Source organism: Puntigrus tetrazona, chromosome 1 (genome assembly GCF_018831695.1).
Source record: "Puntigrus tetrazona isolate hp1 chromosome 1, ASM1883169v1, whole genome shotgun sequence".
Lineage (NCBI taxonomy): Eukaryota > Metazoa > Chordata > Actinopteri > Cypriniformes > Cyprinidae > Puntigrus > Puntigrus tetrazona.
Genome location: NC_056699.1, coordinates 14,290,487 through 14,303,856, shown reverse-complemented (window position 1 = coordinate 14,303,856; position 13,370 = coordinate 14,290,487). Strand labels below are relative to the sequence as shown.

Sequence of the window (13,370 nt, the reverse complement as noted above, 5' to 3'; positions counted from 1 at the left end):
ACAGTCCGTGAAAGGTCAGCTTTTAATGAGACTTTTGTTTTAATAAGGATAGAAATGTTATATCTGGACTTGTCTGCAGTGTCTGCACCATGTGACTCATCAAAGTGGGAGATGAAAGAAAATCTTCGGTTAGAATATCAATCGCTGCAGTGGCACTAGATTGCATCGGTTTACAAATCTATGTGCACATGCTCTGAGCAGACCTTAGGCAACTGTCTTAGGATAAAACATCATGTATATTTCACACATTATATGGGAATTTTTGCTGTCATGCATTGACATTTTTCGCTAATTGTATTGGCTACAAGACTGACTTAGATGTAAAAGTTTCACATACTTGATAGAGTTTCAGAGTAGGATATTAGTAATACAGTTTGGCTTTTAAACTTTATTCAAAAAGAAAAAAAAAATCAAAAAACTTTCAAATATTTAAAAGTATTGTTTCCAGTTCACACTGTGAGCTCTTTAAGTCTCATGTTACCTATGTTTAACACTTGGAGTGGCCTGAAAATCATCATCTGAAACCAGATCAGGGCAAAGACTTTGTGCGAATCTGCTATGCTAAAGGTCACTGCACCTTTGAAGAATCCTGTCTTTCGCTGCGACATGGAGGGTCAAAAGTGGAGCTTTTAACAGTTTGTTCTTTTATGTTGTGCAGGGCTGACTGTTGCCCTCCTGTTATGGTTCACTTCAAGCTATCAAGGGAGGGGATAACTTATCATATCTGCTCACAGAATTACTATAAGGTCACCACCTTTAGTTTTGCCAGGTTCTCTAGAAGAAGAGCGTCCATTCCTGCTTCAGGAAGCCCAGTGTTCACTAGAGTTTGGCTCCAAACTGACCCAACACACTTAGCTTAAAGTTTCTGGTGATCCCGAAGACTTTGATTAGTTCTTTCAGATGCATTTAATTAGGATTAGGATAATTAGGACTCTGCAGGATAGTAGCCTTCCAGGAGCAGGATGGGACACTCCTGCTCCTGCTTTAAAATGTAAATCTTTCGCAGTGTAAGGTATTGCCTTAGGCTCTTTTCTCTGTCCGTAAGAATGCTGAGGAACCAGTCTGTAAGCAGTCAGTAACAGTTACTGTAACTGAAAACATGGAGAGCTGTTGAACTTCACAAACAGCTGGAACTGAAAATATGGAGCTGCTGAACTTCACAAAACAGTTGGAAAAATAAAGCAGTAGCCACTGTTCCTACTAATTACCCTACATTACCACTACAGGCCGGGTAAAATTACAGTCCTCAGATAAGAAAACAACACCTGGAGGTTTTTGTGGTCTTCTTTCCTGCTGTTTTAAAATGTTTGCCCACAACTATTTCTTTTGCTTTAATACTTTATAGTTCTACTTTCGATGGTAGAAGTGGAACAACTCTTTGGGGTTTAACAGAAAATGCCTTCTAATAAAGAGAAGTCCTTCGACTCTGTTGCTGCCAACAACAGTCTCTATTTAGATTTTACTGCATGATAGTCAACATATGATTCAGTATGTTTACAAAGAGTTTATGACAGTCATATTGCAAGATTAGATCAGGGTGCAAGGGTCAGTGAGCATGTATGCTTGAATATTTTAGCTCTTGGAACCAATGAAGAATATATGTCATACTAACTGGTGCTGTGGCTAAATGGGTGGAACTTTTAAAGAATTTAAATGATTTAAAGAATTAAGAGGCTGAACTAAGGCCCACCAGTGTTTATTCTTACCTTAGCGATTGTGAAGTGTAAGAAATGTCAGTTTCTGGATCCTATTTAAAGGATATTTTGTGATAATGCTTGTTACATTTAATTTGCGTTGCTTCTTCATCTCGGGTGAATTGATTTTTCCTAACATCACAGAAGTAATTTCCCTCTGCTCTTCTATGCTTTACACACATCTGGTTTAATTTAGCCAGCATTGTTGTTTATCCAATTCCTAAATTGGACAGTGACCCCGCAATGTCTCTGTGTATCATTTCATCTTCATCATTCACCCAGCCACGAGGGATGCTGCCCGCATATCATTCGTCACGACCCAATCAAACGTGATGGATCAGGTGCTTATTGTCAAGTTGGAGGCTAAATGCTCGGGTCAGGAGCAGATGGTATCATTGTGCTTGGTAGGACATCGCAGTCCGCAGGCGAATTCATTAACCTCGATGTCATCTGCCCGATTGGAATGTCCGCTTTCTTGCTTTGCACCGGTTGCCCATTCATAGGGTGGACACTGCTTGTCCTCCATTTTCTTTTTAAAAAGGTCAAATATACGTGAAATGTTTGGGATTGTTGTAGCAATTTTTCATGCACGTCTTTTGATTTAATGTTTATTTTTAATTGTGAATGATTCCGGGTCAATATCATCCATCTGGCCAAGATGGATAATGAAAGAAAAGGTTTTTAAGGAAAAGTGTGTTCTCTGTTCAAGTTGAGATATCTTCAAGTCTTCAATTTCAAATTATTTTAAGTAATTTGACCTTTACACAGAGTGATAGTGCATAAAACAATTAGAGAGGAAGCATGTTTCTGAACAACATGATCATGGCAAACAATGTTTTAATTCTATTTCAAGTTTTTTTTTTTTTAAGTAAATAGATAATAAAAATGGGCATTATGGTATTGGACTCTTCATCCACTAGCTGGTTTAGCATCCACAAATTTTCACAAGCTGTCCTCCTGTTTGCAGCATGTTCTTGGCGTTTTGCCTGCTTGATTTGTGATAGTGTCTTAAGGAATTAACATTTTCTTGGAACTTGCGTTGCTGCATCGCTAAAACAATATAACATTGTTGTGGGCCATCTATCATGTGTCTGGCAGGTCTTGTTGCCTTAAGCATATCTATATCATTCTAAAATCCATGAAATGGGGAGATAAGAAAATGGACTTTACAACCCAAGCGTTCCCAGGAAAGCACCTGTTTTTTGCGGCTGCGTGTCAGGGGAAAGTCTCTCTCCATGGAGTCTGTTAATTCTCCACTGTGAACATGGGGAGGGGTCAGAGTCTCTTCAGAAGACACGGGCAGGACCTTCTCGCATGCCACACATTCCTATCCGCTGTGTAAAGTTTAGGAGGGTTTTTGTCTGAGAAGAGAGAGCGCTTTATACACACAACCTCCCAGTGACCCCCCCCAAACATACATACGCGCTCCAGTTTGTTTAGGGGTTGCCATAGTAATGTTCTAACAGTCGGAAGATGATTAATCATCGCACCTGTGTTTTTAGAAGAATTCCTACCAAAATTCAGTGTTTGCACTTGAAGGACAGAGAAAAGTGTTCATCAATACAATTGCTCGCCATTTCATACAGTCCTTGTTGCCAAGGTTATTGGCGTAACGGCTCCTTATAGCTGCTCACTTGCTCTCTAGTTTCAAAGGCTCCAATGAATCTTTGTCCTGAAACCTGTGTAAAATGAAGAGTTTTTCCTAGCAATTCATCACCAAATTGCTTGGAAACTTTTGACAGGTGCAATTTTGTCCCTAACGCTTGGTCGCAGTAACTCGGTGTGGTCCTCTCCCTGCAGAATACAGTATGGCTGCAGCTGGAAAGATCAACTCCGTTTCCTTTTGCACTTAAAAATATAAATAAATAAAAACGAAATCTAAGAAACCTTTACCAGCATGTCTAAACCCAAGCTTTGTTTTCCAGTACTTACCTCCTTTTTAAGTTTTAAGGTAGTTTTTTTTTAAGCTTGCAATGCTGAGCAACCGCACACATTATAAACAAATTTTATTAATGCAATTTTGTATGTCTGCACTTTCATTATCAGGATGAGGCAACAGCGTTATACCCTAAATGGATTTCTCTGAGAATCAGTCTCACTCGAAGGAGCAGATTAGGATGTTGATTCGAAAGTGGTTGCTAGAACTGCTAACTCAACTAACAACATAGTTACTTGCAGCCTTAACGTAGTTTGGTGTTGTTTATTACATCTAGCCTCTGGTGGTCAATAGGAGGTGTTTGATGCCATGCTGATTGTTTCACTAGTAGATGCTCTATTAATCCTGTTTTATTTCCTTTCTACCAAATGGCAGGCAAATGGCGGAGATCACATTTGCTAACGCTTCCTCGATACATTCCCACTTTTCATTTGCCTTGATTAGGCTTTAATGATCATTGTAACACCAGCCATAATCCCTTGAGGTTTGTTTAGTCTGGCTTTATCACACTTACTGGCTTGTTTGATCTAAACCCATTTTAGTATTGAAATGGTCTGGTTCATCATGGCTGGTCTGTGCTTATAGATGGATGACATGGCTTGTTACCTCCGAACAAAAGACATGACAATGTTGTGCGTTTTTTTTTTTTTGTGCGGTTAAGCTTCAGTGGCTTTGCTCTTAGTTAGTCTGATGCAATAGATCTGTCTTTTTCTTGAGATTTAGATCAGATTAGAAGATTAGTCATTAGACTTTGCCAATTAGCGATTGTTTAGCAAAAACTACTTATTGGGCATAACTGTAGTACGTCAGAAGTAATTTGAGTAATTTGTTCTTAAAATATTTGAAACTGGTTATATGCTTTTCAACAAATCTGAATCTGTCATGAAAGTGTAATTTAACTTATGACCACCCTTTTCTGAAAAGGCAGTCAGGGTGGTTCATTATAGACATCACTGAGGTGTCTGTGGTACATGTCTCAACTTGTTCAGTGAGTCACAGGAACAACACAGATGACAAGCAGTCACCTCCTTATGTGACCTCCTTTATTTTTGGTAGTTTTTTTTTTTTTTTTTTTTAACTACCACAAAATTTTACAAATAAACAAGAGCGCCGCAGGCAGGTATCTGGTTTGTAGAAAACATTTTTGTTCTTGCTTGATGTTAGTAGGCAAACAAAATTGTTGGTAACACTGCAGCAAGTTCCCATTACTTTAATGTTGCTTAGCTATAGTGATTAAGCATTGCATTTGGTTACTGTATTAATCTTTGTTTTTATCTAATTAAAATACTGCCGTTCATTGTTAGTGCACGTTACCTCAGCTCCATTAAATATTAACAAAGACCACTTTTGGTTTTAATAATGTATTAGTAAATGATGAAATTAACATTAACTAAGAATAATAAATGCTGTAGAGGTATTTGTCATTGTTACTGACTAATGTAGTAGAACTGTATTTCCAAGAGTAACTGAATTTTCTTCATTTGCTGACTGCTTGATTTCAAGTTATCTCATTGCGTGACTTGTTTGTTCTGACTGGTTTTACTCCACTGCTCACTAAATAGCACACCTCTGGGTATTTCTGCGTTTGTGCGTGCTAAAAATAATATTAAAAAGTATTTATATAATAATATTAATAACTATGTATTATTATTATTATTATTATTATTATTATTATATTTATATTTTTTTATTATAATTTTTTTAAGCACGCAACCCTTGTATGGCTGTCTATGCTTGAGCGATCCTTAGTCATGCAGTCCACACACAAAACCTCCCCGAGTGCCAAATACCACCTGCTCAGTCTGACGGAAATAACACTGGGAGGGGCCGGCAATCGTCTTCAGCGGCTCTGGGGCGGGCTCAGGAACCACAACAAGTGGAAGGTGTGCACCACCCGGTTTCGGTTGAATATAATCTCATGCTCTTCCACTTTCGTCCTCTGGCTGCATGCACAGCCCTGTTCAATGAGCTGCACCATTCACTTCCTCGTCTGCAGAAAACCTGTCATCTGATCCCTTTGTGTGCTCGGTGTATTCTCCCGAGAGCCAGCAATTCATTTCTGTCCATTTTTGTTTTGTTAATAATGTAACGCAATTATTGCGGGGCTCCCTGGAATACTTGATTCCGATTTGTCAGCCGCAGAATGCAGAGGTCAGATATTCTGAATGATGACAGTTGTCTAGGACAACGCTGTATAACTGACACACTCAATTGGAAATCTGTTTCCTGCATGGCAGTGCTTGTTTTCTGTTTTTTCGCTGTCTCTACAAGCAAGCTAATGAATTAACTTAAACTCAGATCAATATTTTATGTCCGTTTATTGAAACAGCCATGTAAGAAGCAGGATGGTGCAACATAAGCCAGTCATTATTACAAAATAAACACCAAGTTCATTAGGACTCGATGCTGAGATTTTTGTTTTTTCATCTTTTGACAAATTTGCAGTGTCTTCTCATGCAATGCCTTTACATATACTGCTCCTGAAATACAGTTGTCAATGATCAATAAAGTTATATGATAATTTTGTTTATTTTATACACTCACTCACTCACTCACTCACACACACACACACACACACACACACACACACACATATATATATATATATATATATATATATATATATATATATATATATATATATATATATATATATATATATATATATATATATATATATATATATATATATATATATATATATAATATATTATATGACCATATCACTTTGTGTATATGTGTATACAATATGTATGAAAGTTTATGATTTTTTTATTATTATTATTTTCCTCACTGTGCACATGACAATAAATGCTTTGAATCTAGAAATTTAGAATGTAAAATAATATTATGACTGCCTTCCCTGCTAATAGAAAGAAATGGAAAGTCCACGTTTTTGTGAAGAGGGGAGGCTCTGAAGAGGGCAGGGTCTCTCTCTCTCTCTCTCTCTCTCTCTCTCTCTCTCTCTCTCTCTCTCTCTCTCTCTCTCTCTCTCTCTCTCTCTCTCTCTCTCTCTCTCTCTCTCTCTCTCTCTCTCTCTCTCTCTCTCTCTCGGTCTCTCTCTCTCTCTCTCCTCCCCTCCCGTCTCTCTCCTTCTGTTCGCTCAGTCAGTCCGCTCAGAGGACGCTCAATGAGACAGACGGGCGAGTCGTTGGTTTCTTCCGTTCGGCTTCATATGCATCCGTCCGTGGATGAGTATGTCCCTGTCGGATCTATCCGGGATTAATAGAGCCCTTATCACGCAGATATATTTCCATAAATTCTTCATCGACTCTCAGTGAATCACCCCCGGATTATCGCCATCACCATCACCATGGGTTTCTACGGCACTTTAAAGATGATCTTCTATAAAGTGAGTACACGCCGTTATTCGTGGTGGGTGCACTGCGGCTTTTATATCCGTACGGCCATCCGCCTTCTCTCGGGGCTCGCTTTAATACCCCATCAGCCCTGACGCGCCGCGAAAGGAACGCTCCCATTATAAATCAAAGAAGCGGTGAGCGCCGCAAGCGCGCGATGTCGGGTCGCACGGCGCGATGAGTGATATTCAAATACGATGCGCGCGAGTGTAATGCACACATCTCGGTTGATTATACCTAATGGCAGCATTCGGGCTCGTCGCGTCGCGCTCTGAACGCGTACACGATCTCGGTGCCCGTCTTTAAGGGTGCGTCGGTGAAATATGCGACTGTTCTTATATACGGCCACTGCGGAAAAATCTCCAGCTGACACAGAGAATCACTTTTCGCGATATTCATTCACGTGAACCTACTTTGAGTGATCTTGACGGGAAATCCGCATGCAGAAAAGGATGTGATGCGCTAAAATATTCAAATGGTTTTTGGAGAATAGAGGCTCCATCACTATTTCTCTACCATCTGCCCATCCTAACACACACACACACACACACACACACACACACACACTGCACCTGCGATCCCTACATTATACATATCTATCCATCCCGTGCATCTCACCCTCAGCTGTCCGTCCTACTCTCATGTACTTGTATGCGTGACTTATTTTTATTTGATTTTTTTAAGATGCTCTATTCTTATTTGATAGTTCAAATGAATACGATGCTATCGTATTTCATACTTATCTACTGCACCATCAGAGTAAACCTGTTGGTAATGTTAATTTGTACTTTGCAGTCTTTTAGGCTGCTGTAGATCGGAAACGATATCTGGACTCTCTCGCTGTTATTGTGGTCAACTGTGGAATGCACAGTCACGAACGTCCTGTAGCGTCGGCGCTGTGATATGTGAACGATTTTTTTTTTTTCTTTCGTCGTGTCAATGTGGTAAAGCATCAGTTTCTGTACCGCCTGTTGAAGGGTGTGTATATTCTCTGCTGCCCGGCGGCATCAGACCACCCTACAGTGATTGGGTTACTGTGTCATTGCATTTGATGGAGGAAACGGAGCCACATCTGTCCCGAAACTCACATTTCACGATTGTAAACTTGGGTGAAATGAGCGTTTAAAGAGGAGAGCTTATCAGAAGCTCGCAGTCACTGCAGTTTTCAGGGTGTCCTCTGATCGGAACAACATCGAGTGAAGTGCAGTGACGTTGACGGGCGCTCCAGGCAGTCTCGTTAATTGTTTGCTTATGAAAACGAAACTCATTAGGGATGAGAAACGGACGAAACGTGGAAATGGATCACGTAGTTTTTATCCCTTAACTTTCTCGACGTTCGGTTCTTGTAGTTCGTGGCTGCTAGGGTTGTGAGGTACAGCACTCTCACATGGTCGAAGTATGCAGTCGTTAGCAATCTGAGAAGCTTCCGAAATGCACGGCAAGGTTTATTCATTCATAAATCACCAGATTTATTCACTAAAACGGGTTATTCGCCAAGACCGCACCGGTTTCCATGAACGCACGCATTCCTGTTAACCACAGACCAAGCCATTTCTGCACTGTGGTGTCAGACACGGAGAATGATTACACAGTGACTCATCTAAAATCAGATGGCTCTCGCTGTGAACCCAAGAGAGAAGCCACAGTCTGATCCATTCAGTCAAATGAATGTATAACTAAGCAAATGCTTTTACTTCATTCACGCTATTTTGTGTTAAGTACTTTTTACCAAGTAGGCTAGACAGGTTTAGCTATTAGCAGTGATTAGCAAGTGTGGCATTGCCTGCGTGTTTTGTTACACATTCTCGTGGAGTAATGAATGAGGGTCTCAGAGATCTCAAACACACAGGCATACACTTTCATCTTGTCAGTGTCATGCCATCTTTTTATCATCTTATCATCTTTCATACGTATTTATACACACACACACACACACACACACACACACACACACACACACACACTGTCCTATCTGTTGGACTACCTTTGCAGTTAGATCACTGGCTGAGTCTGTCGAATCTGATTCTTGCCAAGCTGTCACTTGATTTGAAGGGGTTAATAACCATGGGACCATGTTTTGAAAAAGACTAGCCCGTGTATATTCAATCAAATATATGAAATAAAAAAGGGAACAAAAAGCATTTGGTTTTATTTGCACATTTTATAGACGTTTCTGCTGTATTTAATCTTTGAGTCCTTTTTTTTCCCTCATTCATCATGTGAGACCTTCAGAAATCCATACAGAGCTTCATTATCAGACAAACCTTTTAGCTCGACCTCACTCAAGTGTATCAAACACCTGGCTCCTCTGACAATAGATCAATTGCAGCTAATGTGATCATGCAAGGGTTTCATGCATTCGTTTCGTTTGAATATCAAGGCCAGTGAATGGGATTTTTACTGTAGGCCAAAACTCTCAAATTGGCCACAAAAAGGTCAACCTTAAACATAATTGTAACCTGGCGGTCTGTATGGTAATCCCATGAAATGTCATGAATACTTTGTGCAAAATTGTGATACGTTAGTAGTTATTTTTACTGTAACCAATAACCGCTTAACTCTTTAATTTGAAAATGTTTCAAAAGGCTGAAGGTGAATTTATTTTTAGTCTTAGAATGTATTGGCCTCTAATACTCAGTCTACATTTATGTGAACAAAATACAGTATTAAAAAAAAAAAAAAGTAATTTAAAATGAATTTTTCTTAAGTGTGATTTATTGTGACGCAAAGCTGAATTTTCAACTGCCGTTATTCAGTGTCATCAATCAGCTTTTTTATTATTTCTAAAGAAAATCATTTGTTTTACGTCTCTTTACTTTCTTAATGTAAAAGTCTTCACTGACTACCAATCAGTATAATACATAAATCCTAAATATAAGAGAATAATGCTGCTCTTTTACATCAGATCTTTCAAACTTGAAATTCTGGTGGTTTTATACATTTTTATTTTTAAGCCTTTAATATATTTTAGAGACTTTGATATATATATTTTTATTCTTATTAGCGTATACACCTTACTAATAACTACAAGTACTAAACGTTCTTTACAAGCACAGTGTCATTGTGATTTGAATATCATTTCAAACCCGTTAATTACGGTGACGCATAACTGCGTTGTAAATGGTATGGGCTGAATTCAGTAGTGAAAGTCTTTTACTCATCACTCTTAATTTGTGCTTACATACTTAATGGCTCACAAACCCTTGGCACGGCACAATGATTCATAACTCCGAGTCTATCACTGAGCTCCTCCTGAAAGTGAACTACACGGATTCACTGGCAGCCCTGTACCCTCCTAAAATAGTTTTATTCAAATGTGCTTTAGGACCTCATTGTGCTGAGGACACTGAACCCTTGTTTTTCCAGAGTAGATGCTCCGTAGCCAGGCACCAACTATGCAGCGAAACCAGGGCCATGTCAGCCTGCGCGGGGGGTGGGTGACATAGAAAGAGACAGTGAAGCATAGGGTGGCTCTTTTTTCTCCTTTATGCCCATATAAATTTAGACTGTTGTGAAAGCACAGTGTCTGTCACGCCCACACAGATGCGTGTTTGTGTTTATGCGCTCCCCTTTCCAACTCCTTTGAGGGGTGTGTGTTTACCACATGCACCTCTTTGAAAACTCGCATGACAAGCGTTGGCATCAGCTGTCAGACTTTATCTTTTCTGTGCCGTGTCACTATAAAGTGGACATGACCTTCCTTCCTTTGGCCTACATTCGTTGGTGAGAGAACTAGCACAATACCCAACACACACTCTAGTACAAGCCCCGCTCGATCAGCCACCTCTTAACACAGGTGGATCAGTAGCGTGTCAGTTTAAACTCATTACTGTCAAGCTGCTTTGCTGGTTGTTTGAGCTGTCATTATGTCCTGTATGAACCCAAACTAACCAGCATTCTCCCTGCTCTTTGTTGCAGATGAAGAGGAAGTTGGACCATGGCTCCGAGGTTCGACCTTTCCCTTCAGGAAAAAAGCCCTGTCCAAGGTAAATCTTTTGCCACCTTACCTGAATCTGTTTTATTTTGAATGTTTTAGCACCTGTATTGCAGTAGAGCACATTTTTTTATCAAACAAAATGTTTTTTATTTTTTTATTTATTGAACAAAATTACAGGTTTTATACTTTAATTATGTGATGCATTCAATTTATTACAAGTGACATTTTTGTTGCAAAAGTCAGTGGAATTTTATTTATTTTTTTATTTAAAGTATATTTAATATTCTGCAATTAAGTAATCATATACATGTGTAATCGCTGCTTCATGATTTTTTTTTCATGGTAAATAGTTTTGTAGTAGTTATGATTACTGTTTTTGAGTGTATTTTTTCAAAGAAATACAGCCTTGAGCATAAGAATTTTTTTCAAAACATTCAAAAAATTATCATCAATCGTCTTCAAACTTTTGAAGAGTAATGTGTATTTATTTTAATGACAAATAATCCCCAATCCTATTTTTGCTGGATGGAATCACTAAGATGGTAATAAAAAAATAGTTAGGAAACAAAGATGAAAAAGAATCATAAATATGAACTATCAAAAACAAATTTATCTAAATTCCTTCATGTGCATCAAAAATGTCATGTGACGTGAATAATTTGCTCAGATGTTTGGCTTCAATTACTGAAACATTGCATCTCAGGCATGATGAATCATCCTTTGATTCAGAACAAACACAAGTGTTCAGCAATAATAGGGCTGCAATTGCTTCCCTAGTTTTCCAAGAAGATTATAATGTTGTATTTTAGGATGCATGGGATATGTATTTTTACTTGAAGAATTCTAATTTACCTTTCTTGTATCATCTAATAAGCTAGCTACCTTTTGTACTACAAAGCTCACACAAAATCTAAATAATATCTTTTGCTTCTTCTAAAGAAGTAATATATACATCAATAAAAGCAATTCTAGCTTATTGTGGACCTGCTAATGGTTCAGAAATGACACAGACGCTCTGAAACCCCTTAATCATGAAATCGCCACCTGAGAGCTTCCTAAGTCGGCAAACCCAATCTCAGCAGTCAGCCCTGATGAGCTTGCCTTATTCTCAAGACGCAGATGTTCTCGTGGTTCATATTAGAACAGTACACGACCAACCAGGCGGCAGTTGCGCGCTCGGTAATGGAAGCATCTTGGCATCTTGGTCTCAAATCCCATTAAATATAAATCCTTTATGAAACGGACCTCGCTACGTGCTCACCTGCACTCTTCCCTCTCTCCTTCTCATCCGAGCGTTTCTTGGATCAGAGAAAGTATCCGTAGATAAGCGGAATGCAAGGAAGGAATGCTGAATTGTCTTTTTGTTGTTAGTGTAGGGCCTCAGAGACTCAGAAGTGGCGTAAGGACTGCTGACATGGGACAACTCTCGAGTCCCTTTCTCACCACAAGTGGAAAAGGGAAAGAAGTTTGCTTGCTTGCGTTAAATGATTCTGAGCATGTTTTAGATGGACCCTAAAATAGTGAAAAGGTAAACAGAAAAGGGTTTCCATGAATGAAACGGTTCGGAGCAGGTGGCTGAATAAAATCACGTTCTGAGGCTGAAGTAAATGGTCATGTTGTCTAATGTTGGACCACAACAGCGGCTCAAGTGGACTGTAGTGCTCATCTGGCACGGATTCAGTCTAACTCACCACTTTGGTTTTGGCTGTAATTCTCAAGCTATTGTTCTGAAATAAAGCCTCAGGTTTTCATAGTAGCTTCATCCACAGTACAGTTTTGTTTTGAAACCTTACGTAAACACTGGCCATCTCATATTCTTGTATTGCCACAATACAGATGTCTCCTGTGAGATGTCTCACCAGAATGCCCTTAGAATATTTCACAACAAATGTTTTCATGTATTGTTTTAAACCGTGCTTACTCTTTCCCGCTCTTGATGGCTAATTAGCTCCCTCTGTTTTCATCCTCCTCCTCTCCCTAACCTGCACTGAACAGTCCCACAGGACTGCCGTACCCAGCCACCCCCACCACGTTTCGGGACATTCGAGCGGTCAATGGGCAGGGTCAGCAGAGACGACGCATCACATCCATCCAGCCCCCCACAGGTCTGCAGGAGTGGCTCCGCACCTTTCAGGTGAGTTCATGCAAACTGAGTTAAAAAAAAAAATTGCGCTTTTGAGTATTTGTTACATTTATTAGAGAGTCCCATGTGTCCCAAGAAGGGGGAAAATATATATTTTGGCCTTGAATTAAGAATTTCGTTTAGTATCTTTCATATCTTTGTATAAATATCACACATTCGCGTGAGCATTTCCATTTTTGCATAAAGGTCCATCCTGTTCGTGAATCTTTACTGAACGAGCGCCGGCGCAGCGAGCGTCAGATAAAACACTGAGAGGAGACGAGTTAATACTCATCGCAAAAACGTAAAATATCTGTTGTTG

General features: G+C 39.3%; 1 protein-coding gene across 6 annotated transcripts in view; it reads left to right on the top strand.

Moving 5' to 3' along the window:
• Nucleotides 1–13,370, top strand: part of fbxw7 (F-box and WD repeat domain containing 7) — a 130,897-nt gene that overhangs the window by 97,293 nt on the left and 20,234 nt on the right. For 5 of the 6 annotated variants that reach the window (XM_043247085.1, XM_043247093.1, XM_043247102.1 and 2 more), the window contains 2 exons: nucleotides 10,908–10,975; nucleotides 12,922–13,060. In XM_043247085.1, the coding sequence (XP_043103020.1) occupies nucleotides 10,908–10,975; nucleotides 12,922–13,060 (207 nt within the window). Of the gene's footprint in view, nucleotides 1–6,733; nucleotides 6,983–10,907; nucleotides 10,976–12,921; nucleotides 13,061–13,370 lie in introns of those variants that run through there. The other variant, XM_043247121.1, reaches the window with a different exon arrangement.